At 28.7% G+C, this 20,232-nt stretch overlaps 1 protein-coding gene across 1 annotated transcript; it reads left to right on the top strand.

Moving 5' to 3' along the window:
- The first annotated feature begins 832 nt into the window (after positions 1-832).
- On the top strand, positions 833-19,544 carry LOC107438079 (protein argonaute-4). Its single transcript, XM_043052387.2, has 7 exons — positions 833-999; positions 1,622-1,669; positions 8,758-8,813; positions 9,713-9,919; positions 11,948-12,013; positions 14,472-16,901; positions 17,624-19,544. Exons 3-7 carry the CDS (start codon positions 8,795-8,797, stop codon positions 17,929-17,931), a joined length of 3,030 nt encoding a protein of 1,009 aa, XP_042908321.1. The 5' UTR covers positions 833-999; positions 1,622-1,669; positions 8,758-8,794; the 3' UTR covers positions 17,932-19,544.
- Positions 19,545-20,232: the final 688 nt, after the last annotated feature.

Here is a 20,232-nt window from a genome sequence, read left to right as displayed (position 1 = left end):
CGCAAAATGTAATTTTAAATTAAATTTTTCATCTAATTAATTAATTTTTCTTTCTAAATTAAGTTTTTCATCTAAATTTCAGAGGATTTTTTTGGGGGGGAAGAGGGGGGCTATTTAGAAACACGGCGGAAAAGTTAATACCTAAGATAATTAGCAAAGACTAAATAATTGCCAATATTTTAATAAATTATATATTAACAACAAGAAATAGCGATTCAATCTTAAAGTATTTTATATATTTTGTTTTTTAATATATATTTAAAATAATTTATAAAAGATTTTCTGGGTAAGACTTTTTTTTTTCTATACGAATATTTGCTAAGTTTATTGCGAGATCAATAACTTCTTAATTCATCTGATTTATCTAAGCGTTTGTTAAGTCGTAATTTACCTGCACGCAAGTTCTTATTTATTAATTTATTTTTATATTTAGTTTTATAAACCTATAGTGGTTTAGCTACAGAATAGCTAATCTTCAATAATTAGTACTTCATAGCAATAATCAATAATTTAACATTCTGTTATTGCTACGACGACAGTCCGTTCTTTTTTTTTTTATTTTATACGATGTTACTTTTAGTTTATTTTCTACGGTTTTCTTAAAGGTAGTGTATATATTTCATAAACATTTTATTACAAGTGGATTAGTGAACGATGTGTTAGCAACGATGCCCGTTAATTTGCTTATCAGCGAATCATTGAAAGGCATTTCAGTGATCCAATCAGAGAATGAGAGCAAGAAAAACAGTTCAAGAAACAGCTGTATCGGCCAATCGGAGCTTATTTTCACCATGGGTCACCCGGAAATAGACGCGGATCTACGTAGGCAATTGTAATTTGAGTTTCAGTTCCCATTTTAAACGGAAACTATAAACTTTTTTTTTTCCCTTTTTTTATAAAAATAAAACCGGCAAACTTGTAACTCACTTAGTGAAAATATATTTTCCATTCCAAGTAAAATTTTCTGCTTATTCCAATATCTACTACTGATTTTTTGGGGTAAGTACACATTATGCATAACTTTTAAATTTATACTTATATAAATTTATATTTATACTTATATAAATTTATATTTATAATTTTTTAAATTTATACTTCAGAAATACCTGTTATGTGTATTTTATAGATCGTTTAAAGTTTTTCTGATTTGCGTAATTTGTTTTATGATTTATTTTAGTTCTCTTAAAATTCGATTAAGAAAATATTTAATAAAATATGAAAGTTTTGTAATATTAATTTGTATTTTAAAAAACCGTTCTGTATGCGCTTCTTTTTTGTTGAAAAATTCGGCAGATTTTCTTTTTAAAATTAAATTGGTAGAAAAATTCGCGTTAATTTTTTATTTGTTGAATACAAAGGAAAAAGGATTTAATTATTACTACTTATAAATAATTTGGATATATTTTTTAATATTTAAAAAATATATCCAAATATTTTATATATGAGAATATAATATTTATTACATATGTATAATGTAATAAATATTATCATTAAATATTATAAAATCGGTATGATCGGATAATTAAATATTGTGTACTTAATAAACTAATTGAAAAATTTTTTCATATATGTGCTTATGCATATAATATTACTAAACAGTTCAAATGTTATTCTTTTGCAGGATAATTATTTCTCTGAAGAGGATAAAATGCCAAAAGGAAAAAGAAAGGTAGGTTTTATATGTGATAATTTAAATGTAATGTTATGAGTTTGAGATAAAGAAATGTTATTTTTAAGACATACATATTAAAATTAGACACATTCTAATTATATCTTCGAAAAAGTGTACCTTTCATTAATCATAAAAAATTCGAGTTTACCTTAAAATTATTTATTTTCAGTAATGCGAAATTTATGATGCATAGACATGTATTACATATGATTAAAACATTTAAATTTCAGCTATTAAGTTTTTCAAAACTAAATAATAAAAATGTTCATTTCAATATTAATTATAAACTAAAGAATAAATTTAGGTTTATAAATATTTTATTTTTTAGTTTGATTAATTTATGTGAATTGCTGCTAAATCAATTATTACTTTTCTTAAGAGATTTTATTTATCATTTCTCGATCTAAGATATCAATAGTGGAATCAACTATTTAAATTTTGAAATATTATTTATTGTTTAAGGTAAATAAATTTATTGTTTTTAGTTTAATTAATCGTTTTTTTTTTTAAGTTTAGAGATTTTATTTATTGTTTTCAACTTAGGTTATTATCGATAAATGTAGTAACAATTATTTAGGTTTTTTAGACATAATTTTTATTCTAGGTTAAGTTAAATAAATTTATTGCTATTAAAATAATTGCCTATTTCTTAGTTTGTGAGGTTTTATTCTCAAATTCTCTACATATGGTTAATTATTAAGACTTACTAAAAGAAAATTATTTAACTGATTAAATTAAATGGACAGACACTAGGTCAAATTTTGCCTTTTTTAGGTCAAATTTCCCAATTCTTTAGGTTTAATACTCAATCTTATGTGATTTGTTCAGATCTTAATCTTTAACTTTTTCCACTATACTTTTTTAACTTTTGCCACTATAGTGGAAAAAGTTAAATATTATTTAAATAATTCCAAATTATGTTTTTATCCTAGTAGAACCGTTATTGATAAAGATTTGTTTGAGAAAATTAAAATTCTCAAGAATAAGTTTATTATTACAGTTGTTGATGAAGCTTCTAATAACTTTTCTATTATGTGTAAATATTTTTTTTAAAAATTAATTATTAAGGAATATAATGCTAATAATACTTATGTTAAATTAAAGGATGACAAAAGAGTTATCGAAAAAGGAATTATTGCTTTCAGTAAAAAGTTAAAATTTAAATTGAATAGAATGATCTTTCCTTGTTTATTTCCAATTGTAAAATTTCATGAAAATCCAGTAAAGTTTAGGTTTATTGCTAGAAGGAACTATAATTGTTATAATTCTAGTATTAGTGAAAAGTTTTTTAATGTTCTAAAAATTATTTCGCTTGAAATTAAAGTTGAGAAAAATATTGTCATTAATAGTAACGTTGATGTTTTGAATTTTATTGAAAAAAAATGATGTTTTTAATATTAATATACTTGATTTTGAAAATTTTTATACCAGTATACCTCATGCTCAAATACTTGAAATTTGTAGTGGCATTTATGATAAATATTTAATTAATGGAAAAATTGATAAATTTTATTGGATAGATATTTGTAAATTTAATCTTTTTGAAAATGTTCTTTTTAATTGCCTTGATTTTTATAAGGAAAAAATAGAGATTCCACATTGTAATTCTTTCTCTGGCGCTTTTGCTAATATTTTTTTTTTCACATTTTTTTGAAGCTAAGTATCTTGAGTTTAATGATTTTAAAGCTTTCAGATTTAATTTTTTTTAATTGGGGTAATTGTGATTTTATTTTTAATATTTATCCTTAAGATATGGTTTTGAAGAGAACTAATGAAACTTGCTTAAATGTTGATATTGCTAATAATCAAATTAAAAATTGGTGGTTATGATAAGAGGAAGGCTTTTAAATTTAAGGCTATTTTTTTCTGTAATTTTGATACCAATTTGCGCAGTAAAATTATCGAAAATTTAGTTTTTTCTTAATCGTTTAGAATTAATAAAATTTGCAATAATGTAAAAAGCTTTCAAGAAGCAACTAATAGTTTTTTAAAAAAAATCTGGGAATTAATGGTTTTTCTTTTAATTTCTGTAACATTGATTTCAAAATTAAAATAATGATTAAAAATTATTAGTTTTCTGTTAATAGGGCATGATCGAGATATATTATATATCTATTATATAACTTTTATATATTATATATCTTTTTTGAAAAAATAAAAAAATAAAAACCGTTTTTAAAAGATGTCATGCAAAAATTTGTTCACGAACTTATTGGATATAAAGAAAATTTTTAACAGTAACCTGTAAAAAAAATATTCTTATTTTAAAATTATAACTGCATGAAATATTTTTAAAAATTAATATTCGACTAAAATTAAGTTAATGCGTTAAAACTTTGCATGGAGCTTAAAGAGAATTACATACGAGTAATATGACTCTTTAGAGACAAAATAGCCTGGCTGGTAAGACGTTGGACTCATGTTCGTGAGAACGGGAGTTCGAATCTCGCCGGTCGACGAAACTATATGTAATAAATAAGCAATAGAAACAACAGCATGGCTCTTTTAGTGAAACAAATGTTCATCGTTCTTAATTGGACCCTTTAAAAAATGTTCTTTTATAATTGAAAATTTAATCAAAACAAATTCTTTTAAATTTGAATATTGTTTGATTCAATATTTTTAAATATTAATGTTTAATTTAAATCATACATCTTAATCAAGAATTAATGAACTGGTATCAAGTATTATTTATAGTAAAAATGTTTTTATTTCTGAATTGCATCCACTTAAATTAAAAAAAATCTAAATCCTTTGTGTTTCCAATTGTATCTTTACAACAAATCCTTATATATTCGAACATGGTTTTATTTTTTTAAATATTAATATACAGTTTAAATTATGTTCCTAGATGAAAGATAAATAAAATTGTCTTTGATATTTTGTTATAAAAATTAAAGGTTTAATAAAAATATGTCTTTATATCTGAATTGCACCTACTAAAATATCTCACGGCCATAGCGATGTAGAGAGATATTTCTCTATATCTTCCAGGGTACTTTCTCAAGAGAAGGCATCAGTGTCTGAGAAAATGTTAAATGCTAGGCTCGATATGAAATATGGTATACAAAAATTTAAAAATGTTTCAGAAATACCTATTATATAAAAAACTTTTAAGCTTAACCTATAGTGCCCGTAATCCGTATTTTGCATATTGAGAAGAACACAAAAGGACTAAGGAAAGAGAGCTGAGAAAGAAGCTACAGAAAAAGAGGAAAAGAAAAAATCGGAAATATTAAAGGAAGAAATAAAGAGAAAAAAAAGAAGGGATTAAGTTTTAACGGAGAAGCATCAAGAGATGCAGTCATCAGCAGACTCTTTACTTAAAGAAGGAAATGAGCGTTTAAACGATGCCATTAAAAAAATGATACTGTTTAAATAAGAATTGCTCAAGGTATTGGACGCTGCTGAAATATTACGTGTAACAAAGATATAACATGAAATTGAATCGGTTAAAACTAATAAACTTGTTCATAAAAGGAAAACAAAATTTAATTGATTTCTACGGTAAAAGCCCCAAGAAAATGTTTAAAAAAAAACAATAAATTTCACATTTTATACAAACTTGTCTGTTTTTTCCTCACTTTATTTTCTATCATAAAATGCTTAATTTTAATTTATTCGTACCTATATAATAATTTTCCTTTCATATTATTGCTTAAAATTATTAAGTAAAATTATTTAAAATGCAGATTTTGTTTGTTATATGTAGAGCCCGGATTTTGATGACCTAAAAAATCTCAACTAATGATCTTAAAAAGTGCAAAAAATGCTCTTAAAAAGTGCAAAAAATACCCTTAAAAAATGCTCTAAAAATGCGAACATTGCGCTAAAAACATGACTTATGACATGGCTTAAATAAAGTAAAAATATCGAACTAAAAAAAATTTTCACTCTTTAAAATTATTATGAGTCATTTCGAAAAATACAAAGCAATGCACTACTTGTTTTACGTTCATTAAAGTTTGAAAAATATTCTTTATATCCTAAAATAACAAAAAAAGGAAAATATATTGACACCAAAATATTTTTATTTTGTATAGAAACTTTGATGGATATAACAACTTCCATATCATAATATTACTAAATATCAGAATTACATTGGATTATTAAATGTTTTTTGATAATTTGAAATGTAAACGAGCGTCTCTTGTCTGAAAGTAAATTTTCATTCCTGCAGAAGCTTCTTTCAACGTCTACTGATGTTATTGGTGCGTACTTGAAAAAGACGATCTCACTTTGACACTCACTTGACAATTCTTCTTCAATTTGAAAAGATGTTGCTTCACCTGTTAATATCCTAGAGATTTTCTTCATTGTTTGGAAGCCAGTGTTCTTCTTCAAAACTTTGTTCAATTTAGCTGCTACACTTTGTACTATCTTTGTACTATCTTTCCCCTTGCTTTTTGCAACACTTGACTCAGTACGTCAATATAATTTATTGCATCGCAAAGTTCCAATTCTTGTTTCTCCAAGCTTGTAATTGTCGAGGACACAATAGCAAAGTTAGACTTGATAAATGATAAGTTTCCTTCGATTTTATCAGAGGCCTACACGTTTTGCGCTATCTTAATTGATGCAGCATCTTCTGAATTAAGACAAATTATAAGACAAATCTTGTTCTTCATGTAATAAAAATGCCCCAAAAAATAATAAAAATTGGAAAAAATTAACAAAAAACTTAAAAAATGCTTTAAAATGCAAAATACGCCCCAAAATCTAAATGACAAAAAATTTCCAAAAATGCAACAAAAAAAAATGCAAATGTCATCAAAATCTGGGCCTTAGTTATATGCTAAATTTTTATTTTATAGTAAGGTTACAAAAAAATTATGCATGAAAGTAAATATCATTTCTACTTCATTTTTATAATGCCTAAAGTTTTTAGTCCCTAGTTTTTTTTCAATGTTTTTTTTTAAATTACAACTATTGTTTCTTATGATATCTGAAGCTTTATGCCTCAGAAAGAATAGAATTAAAAATAGATATTTAAAAAGAAAAAAAATAGATATTTTTAAAATGGTTGGAAGTGTCCTACAGCAGTTCCTTCAGCATTGCTCTATCTATATATTGTAGGCAAATCCACAAATAAATGTACATATTTTATAAAATGTGAGTATCTAACTGCATACTATTTGAATTTTATACTATTACAGCACAAATAATTAAAATTATGTTAGAGGAGGATACGATGTCGGCAACTATTTTACATATCTTGGAGACTATTTGGGAGACTTTTTTTCATATATGATGCTACTAAAGCAACTATTTTTCTTATTTTCATCCAGTGGCAGCCTTGAAATAACAACTCGCTTATTACACCCCTTTACATTGCGCACCTCCATTGCTTATCAGTTTTGATATACAGCTCCATATCGTGGCCATTCGTATTTCTTAGAAGAACTCATTTCAAACTCTTAAAAATGTGCCACTGCACTCTCTTCTGTGCCAGGCAAATCCCAAATTCTAATCAGTTGCAAAAAATAAACAACGCATTTCAACACGGTAAAGAAAAATAACTCGTATTAACAACATAAAAGATTTAAAATCAATATTCAGATCAATAATAATTGTTAACAACTAATATTTATCACTTGTATTAAGACGCGGCTTGGTATCGGAGGGTTGAACATTCTCTTTCCACTAGACTAGGTTCAAATCCCAAAAATGGCTAGTCAATACGAATTCCGCACGCGGGTCATGCCGACTGCAGTTCTGACATAAAATGTACTCAGTTGTAGACTGATCATGGGTTAGAGTCCCCTTGCCGTCAGCCTAGCTGTGTGACGTTTATGTGGTTTTCCACTCCATGCAACGCAAATACGGGTCAATTCCATAAAAAAGTCCTCCACGAAGGCAAATTTCTTCATATACTTGATCCAGGAGTTCCCTTATCTTCTGGATCGGGTTCAAAATTACAAGGTTACGCAGTAGGGGCTTGACGCTATCTTACCCTACGACAGTGATTATGGAGAACTCTGGATTTTATCGGACAGCCGCAGTGCCCTGCAACATCTTAGTAGCTGGTCCTCTGCAAGCAATGAAACTAGTATATCTATCCTGCACAAGATGAAAAAGATTTCTCAGCACCATGACATGCATCTCCAATGGATTCCATCACATGTTAATATTGGTGGCAACGAGATAGCAGATAGATCGGCCAAAGAGGGCAGTGAGGAAGATATGCCCACCGGGTCATCACTTACTTATCAGGAACTTTACTCCAATGGAAAATTTAGACGAAAATCAATTTGTCAAACTCCACCTACGCACCAATTGTACACCGCAACAGCTCCTGGCACCCTTCCGGAAATCAATTGTGATCGAAGCTCCCAGACTGCCTTGTGCTCTTGTGCAGATTCTCAACTGGCCACCTAAAATATCTAACATTCGAACGTGGCACAAAAATTTATCCGACTTGTAAAAAATGCTGTATCCGACCAGTCTCACCGAAACATATACTTGATTGTGTCGGACTGTCCAGGTGGACTTAATTTCCGATCCCCTTCTTGTCATCGACTTTCTGGCTGTCAACAACTTTTTGGAGTTGATCGGACTAATGTCAGATCTATGAGGATAAGCAACAACAACAGGTTACGCAGTTGAACATAGGTAGTCGTAAAACCAAAATTGGTTCTGCTCTTCAACGACTGTTGTATATTACCGGCATTAACTATGAGTTGAAACTGAATAATTTTAATATTGCAAATAATATCGATCTTAAACTATTTATAGTACCATGTTTTTAGAAAAGCCAGTTAATATTTTCAATCATTTTGGCTATATTTTTTCCTTCATATATGATATATAATTAAATCATAATTTATAATGCGACTATTATGCAGGATTTATTATCTAATAAAATGTTCCCTATGAAACGAAAGAAACTTGTCCTAAGTTTTTGACATGTAATGTCAAAAACTAGCTTTTAACATCAAATACCGAATTCCAATTGTCAGTGACCTCCTATCTGGCCAGATTTATTTTCTGTGGCCATATTTCTTACTAGCAATCGTGATCACTATTTTTATTTATTTCTGATTATTTTTTGGGAGAAGAAGTTTAAATTAATTATTTTTTTCTAGTTTTGAAAAGAAGTGTTTTGAAAACTTTGATTTAGATATGCCTCCAAAAGGCAGAGGTAAGTTAATCTGAGCATTTTTATCAGTCTTTCTTGTATATTTTCATATTTGTATTGTCAACGAGGGTTATAAAATAAAATGAGAGATAGTAAAATTGTGATTTTTTGGAGTTAGAAATTTTTCATTTAAAAATTATGAAGGATTTTTGTTTTGATTTTTTATCTAGCTTTTTCTTTTTAAAAAAGCAGCGTTTTTATCGACTTTTTTTTTCTTCACTCTTTCCTTAAAATATAGTAAAACTGAGATACCTCAGTTTTAAAACAAAAATTTTTTGAGAATTAAGATGTATTTTTACTTTTTTATTTCGCTCTTGTATATAATCTTTGCTTTTTATAAGCGTACCATTTGTAAAAGTATTTCTGATAGACTATTTAACTTTCAATGTTTTGTGCATAATTTTTCTCCCGGAATCTCCACCTAACCCTTCGTTGCAAGTCACCATAGAAGTGACTTGATGTTTTTGCTATCTGTCAGATTATTTCAGAAAGAAGAAAAATTAATAAAGCCTGACATAATTATGTAAAGCCTGAAAAATAATTTTTGTTTTAACGCAAACAATAAAATAAGCTGTGCTTTGAAATATTTATCAGATTAAAGGCTAAATTATTTTACTTTCTACAATCAAAACTTGATTTTAAAGCTAATTTTTGAAATTGATTAATTAAATATTGTTCTAAATTTAAAAGTTTCATTAAATATTGCATTCAAAATTAGATTGGCATAGAAGTTTCTTTATGGTTTTTCATTTCAGATGAACTTAACTTGTTATTTTATTGGTGTCGCTAACCTCTACACTAGTTTGCAATGGCAGGGCTACTCAATATTCAAATGATTGTTGTACTTTCTATTATAAGTTGATCATATTTCGTTGAGTAACTTGTATAACTATATTTTATAGGCCGTGGAAGAGGAGTAGGTAGACAAGAACAGGAACAACATCCTCCAGGACAAGGTCAAGCTCCTAGACAGGGACCTCCCAGACAAGGGCCACCTGGATTTGATGCCAGGCGAGGTCCGCCAGGATTTGATCCTGGGCAAGGGCAAGGTACTGCTAGACAAGGCTCTGGACAAGATGCCCCAAGACAAGAACAACAAAGACCTCAAAGTAAGTGGATTAACAAATCAATTCATGTGACAACTCAAACCTGCTTTAAATTAGTATTAATTATTATTTTAATAATTGCATCACAGTTTAATTATTGATCTGAGAGGAACTTAAAAAATATATAGTTAATCATGAGTTCAAAGATTTTTTTTCGTTTTGTAAGATCTGAATGCCATTACATAAACATAAATGCATGTTCCTTAGCTGCCAACCCTTCTGGATTTTCCTGGACACTACTGAATTTCGCACGATTCTCCCGCTTTCCCGGATTAATTAGAATTCTCCCGGGTTTTTTAACGTTTATGAAAATATGCCTATGTTAAAGGTATCTTTTTTTTTTTAAAGAAACAGGGAAAATAGTATTCCATCCGACCTGATTGGATCCAATATTCTGAGGCTTACTTGAGGATGATTTCAAATTAATTTTACTATGGATGACTTTAAAATGAAAAAGAAATGCTATCAAACTCATAACGAATCATATAGAATTTTCATTCATCTCTAAAGTCCCGAAAAAATGACAAATTTGTATTTTGTTCTGAATGTGTCTTTGATTCCTTACATATTATAATAGTGTGCTTTTTCTCGTATATAATTTCAATTGAATTCTGGAATCCACTGGAGTTTTTCTCCATGTTGGCAGTTATGGTGTTCATAAAGATAAAGAATTGTTTATAATCATATTTTTAAAAAATTTATTCTTTAAAAAATAAAATAAAAAGCCTGGCTTTTTGAGAATTTATTCTAAAAATTAAGTAAATATACTTGTTTTATTATTCTTCTGCCATAAAATCAGTTTTCAAAATTAGAATGCGCAATTTACACAGTGTATTTCCGTTACATTGTTATTTGGTTTATAGTTAAGTGTTTTTCTGAATTTGTAAGGTTGTCCTGGCAATTAAAAATAGACTTTATGTAATTTATTTATTAATGGGGTGAAGTTACTTTTTTGAGTAAAAGAAAAAAGTTCTGAAGATAAATAGAGCATTTCCCGCAATTACAAAGGACTCTGGTTAAAGAAAAATACTCAATTTACCAAGTCTATATTTATAATTAGTTTAAAAAATTAAACATAAGAAAATAAATTAGGTTAATTACTAAATTTAAATATTTTAATTACATATTGCAATTTTTTTCTCTTTTAATTTTTTCTTTTACGTGTGAGGCTTTCATTTCCATATCTTAAACAGCTGAATGAAAAGCACACTTTCAAGAAAAGGAAGGGTCAGGTATGAGCTTTATTTACATCGAACTGTGAAACCAGAAATGTTTTGGTACATCTCTGGCAATATTGAAACTCCTTCAAAATTCTTTCTGTATCCCCTAGAAGTTAGACAATGGACTAACAGTCCACACTGGCTAAAAATTTGACTTTCTCTGAAGGTTGGACCTCTGTTCTTGTTAACCTTTTAAAAAATTATTTAACTAAATGACACCAAAACATATTTCTTAATAATAATCTAGTTAAAATCTGATATTATCCCATTCTACGAAAACAATTTCCCTGCGAAGTGAAAAAAAATTCTCACTAAAGGAGTACATTTTGATGCATTTATGACATTTTACCACACGAAACATTCTATTTTGCTTGTTAAATCTGGAATCACTTTAAATGTGGGTTTTTTAAAGTTATTAGTTTTTTGAAGATGTTTCTCCCTGTATTATGAAACATAGTGAGTTTTAGCTTTTGCATTTTTAAGAAAAAGGATAATTGGCTTCTTTAAAGAAGGTTAAACAGCTTTTTTCCAATTCTCAAAATTAAAGGGGTTTGTTTTTTTATGCCATTTCTTATATACAGAAAAGCAACACCTTCACATTACAGTGTATAACGAAAGAATGTTTTGTTTCAAAAGAATAGTTTGTGAAGTTTTTAATTTTGTCATAAAATATTTTGTCACTGGTGTGTCTTTTTTTGTGAAGGGTCACATAATACACCCAATTTTTTTCTTATAAATAAACCCTAGCACATAAATGTAAATAGATTCATTTTTTGTAAAAATTTTAAAAAACAATTTTTCATACATATAGTGCGAGGTCCTGATGATCAACAAAGACAAGCTCCTGGAAGACCAGAACAAACAGGACCACCACCTGGTAATTTGATTTTTTTTTGTAGCATTATTTATGTAAATAAAATATGAACCTTAGAGGAAGGTCTATTTTATTTTTTCTTGTTTAATATGCTGCTTCATAAAAGAATATTTTCTTCTAAAAGGATTATAAGATTTCAGAAAGAATGTTTCATAAATTACTACGTAGATTAAACAAGAAATGTGCCTTAAAAATGCTATAATTCAGAGTAGATTTTAAATTTACTTTGAAATCATAATTTAGGGAGGTGTTATATCTTTATTTTCCATAGTTACTTTCTTTTACTTGAAATATATGTAGCATATTAATAATTTGAAAAACAAATGTTTTCTATAGAATTGTCTCATAAAAAGTCTAAAAAATTTTATTTAGGTCTTCTTTCTTTCTTTCTTTCCTTCTATTTCTATTTGCTCTAAATGTAACAAATTGTTTTCTTCAAAATGTATTCTAAAGCATATTTCTAGTTTCATAAGGAAATATAATTTTGAGAAAAATCTTTGCCAAAATCTACTTTTTATAATTACGTTTAAAGTTTCCAATAATTGTAGAAGCTGTGTAAATAAGTTTTCTTTCTTAAAATAATGGCTTGAACTCAAATTTGGTATTTGTACAATGTCTCAAATGATTGTAAGAAACTGTTAAAGTTTGAACCTAAATACTCTATACTGTACTTTTTGAAGAAAGTGACAAAAAGATAAAAATTTTAGTAAGGTATTAAAAAATTATTTAATTTTTTTTATTAATAAAAAACTTATAAAGAAGCACAAAAATTGAAATGTTAATAAAAATATGCATTGTTAATAACTAACTCTGAATTAAAACTTTATTGCTTTGAGCTTTTTGATCGAATGTTTATTGTCAGAAAATTCAGCTTAGCTTCTAAGTTGCCTGTTTCATTATATTTTTTATGCATTACACTTCTTCATGTCTTGAATTTTCTCACTCGCCATATTTTCCATCTCTGTCAATTTTTAAATGCTTTATTTTATAATTTATTAGCATTGTTTTCTTAAAAGAGAGATACAAGTTGCATGCAATTCTAAATCATTTTCTGATTTCATTGATTTTCCTTAATTGTATTGATTAATATTTTCACTGATTTATAGTCTTTGGAATCACAGATTTGAAATGGGGGGAATAAATAATCTCTTTAGTCAAGCTTAGTTACTTCTTTGAATTACTTTTTTTTCTTCTAAATTACATCAAATACTTTGCAATCAAGTTCTGTGCAAAAACTAAAATCACCATAATTTTGTGCGTTTTATTATTTTATTATTAAAATTTATTGCTATATAGTTAATTTAAACAAATAAAAAAATTTATGACACTGCTGTGTTTTTATAATTGCTTTATTCAACTCGTATATAAAGTATACATTTTTATACTATTTATTCTATTTCTACTGATTTATAGAATATTAAGTAGGACTTCTGTTATTTAATATTTTATAAGACTTATTTTATTAAACTAGACTTTTATATAAATTTTAAATGATTGTATTAAACTTTCTTTAAAAAAAAAGATTAAAATGACATGTATTTTATATGATTTACTAAACGGTTGCATATGTTTAATTTCAATCAGAAAATTTAAAGATACCCCCATATTGCATAGAAGCTTTTGAGATTTTAGCATTAGCAGTTTTGTTTTTCTTATTCAGTCTTGTAATTTTCTACCTAATTTAACAGATTATATCTTATAATTCTTATCCATTGGTACTTACATTTTTTTCCCTTATTAGTTCAACTTAATTAAATTCATTTTTAATGTCCACATAAATCTAGTTCCATTTTTCTTAATATCTTTAATCTTAACTGATTCTTATAGACTTGAAATACGTACTTAACAAATTAAGTTTAAAATTTGTTAAATATTTAAAATTTGTAAAGTATTCCTGTTTCAATATAAATTTACATTTAGCTATGAATTACTAATACAAATAAATATACTTCCGCAAATTTTATAATTACAGTTCAAATTTTGGCAATTTAAAACAAAAATATTTTTGCAAACATTTCTACTTTTTCTAGAAATTACAGGGAATTAAATCTCGACTGGAGTGACCATTACACTTAACACTTAATTGGGTAAACAGTGCTGCACTCTTAAATTCCTAGTCAAAAACAGATTTTGTAAAAAAATAAATAATAAAAATTAAAAAAAACTGAATGCCTACCCTTTAGAAATTGATTTTTATTGGGAATAGCTCCTTAAAAATACCATTGTATAACCACTTCACAGTGATTGTTCACTGAGGCAGGAGGTTTCAGTGGTGCCATACAGATAGACAACTGTTAATTTTAAACCCTGTATTATATTTCAACAATATTATAAGGAAATAACTAAGAAAAATTTTAAGTTTTTGGATTTCTCATTTGGGTTCTAATTTTAAACTGTGGTATTTAATTTGTATTTACAGAACTACTGACTGGATTTGATCATCTTTTATTTTTCTTCTCAGATACTCAACCTCCTCCACGGGAAGAACCACCACCTGTGAGGGAAGTAAGAAGAGAGAGAAGAGTTGACCCAGAACAACTTGGTATTGAGCTAGAATATAAAATGCAAATACAATCTTCATTACCACGAAAACCCAAACCTTCACAGCGTCCGCCTGGAAGAGTTATCAGATTGATATCCAATTGCTTCAGTATTGATTTACCCCGAGGCAGTGTATATCACTATGATGTAGATATAGTTAGCAAAAGGAGAGCTGCTGAACCAAAAAAAGTAGCGCAAATTCCGGCATTACAAGATGTTAAAAAATATCGCTGCATGAGCACAAAGCGTAACAGAGAAATAATTGATCTAATGCTTAGAGTTGATCCCCATTTTCAAAACTTGCATGCGGCATATGATGGTAGAAAAAATTTATATACTAAGAGACCCTTGAATATTCCGAATCCTCCTCTGAAGTGTAATGTTCAAATGCCTCCAGAAAATCCAGCTGATGAGAGAACTGATGATTTTGTGGTTAATATTCAGCCTGTGAGAAAGAAGGATAGCACCTCTTGTGCAATCAGCTTGGATTCACTACAAGCCTTGTTTGAAGGTCATATAAGTTCAATTGATCAAGAAGCCGTGATGGCTGTTGAAACTATTTTAAGACATCGACCTTGTCAGCGGTTTTTTCCAGTTGGTCGCTCATTTTTTTACCCACCTGCTGAGCAGGACATTCACCCTCTGGGTGGTGGAAGAGAAATTTGGTTTGGTTATCATCAAAGTTTGAGACTTGGTCAGTGGAAACCTATGGTTAACCTCGATATCACTGCCACAACCTTTTACCAGAAAGGTCCTGTTCTTAATTATATTGCAGAATTCTTGAGGACAAACATTGCTGGCTTAGAGAACACGACTCTCAGGGATGCTGATATTAGAAGAATTTCAAAAGAGTTGAAAAACATGAGAATTGAAGTAAACCATTTAACATATAAACGGAAATATCGCATTTTGACTTTAACTCGTGAAAGAGCTGATAGATTAGAGTTTAACATCACTGAAAATGGAGTTAATCGAAGAGAGACTGTAGCAAATTATTTCCGAAGGCAGTATAATAGGCAACTTCGTTTTCCTCACCTTCCCTGCTTACAAGTAAATCCTGCAGCAAAGCAAATATATTTGCCCATTGAGGTTTGTGATATGGTTGAAGGTCAACACTGTAAGAAAAAACTGGAAGAAAGGCAGAATGCAGAAATGATTAAATTCACTGCTAGACCTCCCAAAGCACGTTTTGATGAGATAAGAGATTTACTGAAGAGGGCAGACTACAGCCGTGATCAGTATCTACAAGAATTTGGAATGAGAGTATATAATGAACCGTTAAGACTTGAAGGCAGAGTTTTAGGTCCTCCAAGTGTTCGCTATAACGAGTCTAAAATAGTGCCTAATGATGGTTCATGGGATATGCGTGGCAAACAGTTCTTTAAAGGAGCTGAAATTGATTCCTGGGTTTTCTTAAGTTTTGGAGGTCCACGATTTTGTACTCATGAGCACTTGAATAAATTTGCCAAATTGTTAGTTAATATTGCTGGAGAATCCGGTATTTCAATCGGCAGACCTCAACTAGTTGATATTATCGACAATCGCAGAGTTTCAGTTAAAGCAGTGTTGACTGAGATGAAAAAGAAGTACAATGCTCAGTTAGCTGTTATTGCAGTTCCAGGTGCGAATAAGGCTATCTACGGTGAGATTAAACAAGCTGCAGAAACTGTGCTTGGATTGACTACTCAATGTGTTAAAGATGATAATGTCGTCAAGAAATGTAATCCTCCTTTAGTCAGTAACCTTTGCCAAAAGATCAATGCAAAGATGGGAGGAATAAATAATTCATTAACCCCTGGGGAAACACCTGAAATATTGAGGCGACCTGTTCTTATAATAGGTGCAGATGTTACGCACCCTAGTCCTTCAAAGGATATAAAGCCCTCTATTGCTGCAGCTGTTGGTAGCCTCGACTCGCATCCCTCTCGTTACGCTGTCACTGTACGAGCTCAGACTAATGTGGATGAAAAGAAGCAGGCAATTGAGATCATATTGGAGTTGAAATCAATGGTTAAGGACCTTCTGTCTGCCTTCTATAAAAACACACGGGGTAAGAAGCCTGAAAAAATCATCTTCTACAGAGATGGTGTAAGTGAGGGACAGTTTGAGCATGTCATGAGACATGAAGTCACAGCCATCCGTGAAGCTTGTCAAGAAATCCAAGCTGGCTACGAACCTGGAATAACCTTTGTTGTTGTTCAGAAAAGACACCATACTCGTTTCATGCCCCAAGATGCAAGAGATGGTGTAGGCAGAATGAAAAATATACCGCCTGGTACGACAGTTGATAACACTGTCGTTCATCCATTGAATTTCGATTTTTTCCTGTGCAGTCATTTTGGATTACAAGGTAACTATTATTGCTTTGTAGATATTTAAAAAAAATTAAGATACTCTTTAAAGGTTAGTACTAGACTCTTTAAAGGTTAGTTCTAACGAGTTCAAGGTAATTAACTAAATTTAAATTTTATGAACTTGGCAACCATTTTTTGGCATGTGGATTTTCATATGCTATCCAACTAACGGATAAGTGTCTCAGTTTGTTTAGTTTTTTCTTCAGATAAACTATTTGTTTTCATGACTTCATTAAATGTATTTTGTTAATTTTTAGTTATGGTGCAATATCTTAATTCTTTTCTTCTAAACTTCTTAATTCTTTCTTCCCTGTAAATGTAATTATCCTCTATATAGAGACCCAACCCTATACCATTTTATTATCATTCATTTTTAAATTTGCAGAACTTTTAAAATGGTAAAAATCTCAGTAATAATAGTCTGAAATCGCACTTAGTTTTTTGTTAAGGACCAGAAAGGTGGCAAAAGGTCATCAAACAGAATGGAAGATGTTAGACTGGTTAAAGCTCATTATTTGTACAGTAAAAATTATTTTATGCTTAAAAGCAGAAATGAGTCTCGCCAAACCAATATATCAATTGATAAAAACTTAATTATTCATATATGCCATGAAAAAAATATTAAATTTGTCTACAAAATTAAATAACCAAGTACAGAAAATGTTTGTTAAACTTTGATGATGAATACTATTTCATTGCTTATTATATTTTTTTTTAGGTACCAGTCGACCTTGCCACTACACCGTGTTAACTGACGACAACAACTTCTCTGCTGATGACCTACACAAATTAACGTATTACCTATGTCATACCTATGTGCGTTGTACCAAAAGCATATCAAGTCCAGCCCCAGTCATATATGCTCATTTGGCTGCATTTAGAACTCGCCAATACCTTGTATCAATGCTGGATGAATCAAGCGGGGATAGTACTGATTCAGCTTCTACTTTTCATCCATTACCTGATGCTGTGATCAATGCCATTAAGGTTATAGATACTCTAAAAAACACTATGTACTTCGTCTGAGGTACTATTCCTGTTGACATAGCCTTGCCTTTAAAATTGAAAACTTTGTACAATATTTTTTATTTGGGTAATGTGACAAGAAAGTATATAAATTATTTTTCAAAAAAGCATTCTTCTTATTTTATTTGCTAGTATATTACGTCTCATTTAAATTTTGCAAAAGCTTCGAAGGGGTTAAAAAAGAGTTATGATCTATGCTTATGTTCTATATAAATCTTGTATAAAATAATGACCAATGCTTATGTACTATATAAATATTGTATGAAATAACAAATTTAATAGAAAATAAAATTATTAAAAGAAAACATTTATTAGTAAGTTTTTAAAATAAAATATTGTGCAATTGACTCGTATTATAGCAGTGGGTTTATTACAACTTTTAGTTCTCGTGCTATTAATTTCAACATTTAATCACATAACCATCATTTAATCAAAATTCCCAATTTATGAAGTCTACCATGTAATCCAAGTTTTTCTCCAGATAAATCTGATTACTTAAAAAATGCCTTTGTGACCTTTTCTCACATTTTCTTCTTCATTCTTTTGTGTTTGCTTGAGTTGACTCAATTTCAAATTTGATTTTAAAATACAGTAAATAAATATGTATTGATAGCTATGAATACGTATTGGGATTGGTTTTTTCTCTAGCAAAACACTGAAATAAAGATTTTAGCATAAGAAAAGACACTACAAAAACAATACTATTGTAAGTCTATTATGATGAACATTTATTCTTATATTCTTATTGTACATGTCTAGTCATTTTATACCTGTAAAACTATTTGCGGACTTTTAAATTGAACACATTCAATACATAGTTTTGTTTTGCCTAAGCAAAAACCTCTGTTAACTTAGTATTTATTGAAGGATTGAAATTTAAAAAAATAAAACAAAATAAATTGTCTAAAAGCATCTATTTTTTCAATTTTGTTTCCAACTTAAGTGTTTAGCATTTGATTTTACATAATTATTTTTTTATTTATTCCTAGATAACTATGATGATTACTAAAAGCCATGCTTATGTTTATTTATTACTTGCATAACTCTTTGTGGCTTAAAAATTCACAATCTTACAGTTTTTTGAAAACCCTAGAAAAACGTTCAAAATTTAAATGTTTTATTGAATGTAATATATTAAAAATAATATTCTGTTTACTAAATGTTACGTGCAATATACAATCAATATTCAATTGCTTTCAAATGTAAGTCAATATTTTTTATTTTGTTTTGAAGTAAGACAGAAAAAACAAAGCTCTGGTTTTTATTTTTTTTTATTTATTTTTTTAAGAAGAACTGCAAAACTGCTCTTACATTTCAAAACTAAGTCATATGTTTATTCTTTAGTTGTTTATTTGACTGCACTGTTATGGAAGTGAAAACTGCATCCAGTGTTTTTTTAAGCTTTATGTAACAGTGCTATGCTAGAAAAGCAAAGTAATTGCATTCTGCAAAAATACCTAAACTTGTTTTATTTTTTGTGGTACTTTTTTGTGATTATCTAGTTTTTGCATCAAAAAGTGATTACGTATGATTCAGTTATGTGTATATTAATTACTTACGCTTTATGTTAATAAAAAGCTATGAAGCATAAATAAAACTTCTATCTTTATTATGTTCTAGTTTTATTTATGACATATTTACACAAATTCCACTCATTTATTTATGACAATTCAACTGTACTTATAAACACTATTGCTTGATCTAACCATGTGGGAATTCTTTCAATACATATCTGTTGCATTATTCATACATGAAAAAAAAAATATAAGTTTGCTAATAGATTAAAAATGATTGGTGTAATCAAGGTGTCAGGAATTTATGAGGCGAAAAAAATTTGCAATATCTAAAACATTTGTGAAAGTTAGATGAATACAAAACGAAAGTAAGTTAACTGATGTCAATAACTATACTTTTCCCAATAAATATGTTTTCTGCGGAAAATATCCAACAAACGATCAATTTATTATACAGTAGGGAACCGATTGTCCGGAACGATCGGGACCATCGCTATTCCGGATAACTGATTTTTCCGGTTTTCTGATTCGCAACAAAAAGCCGTTTTTTTATTGTTAAACCCAAGTAAAAAAAAATTTTTTTTGGAAATAATCTTAAAAAGAAGAAAAAACGATAGAGTAATACACTAATGATTATTTCCAAAATGGTAAGGTAAACATCTTTAAAAAAAGAACGAAAAATTCTAAAACCTTATGAGGAAAAAAAATTTTTTTTAAAAAATGGCGGGAAAATTTATCGAATTTCGTTCCGGTTTTCTGATTTCTGGATAACGGGTTTTGTACTGTA

This window comes from Parasteatoda tepidariorum, chromosome 9 (genome assembly GCF_043381705.1).
Source record: "Parasteatoda tepidariorum isolate YZ-2023 chromosome 9, CAS_Ptep_4.0, whole genome shotgun sequence".
NCBI classification, from domain to species: domain Eukaryota; kingdom Metazoa; phylum Arthropoda; class Arachnida; order Araneae; family Theridiidae; genus Parasteatoda; species Parasteatoda tepidariorum.
Note: the sequence above shows the minus strand (reverse complement) of the source record. Positions and strands in the feature narration are given on the sequence as shown.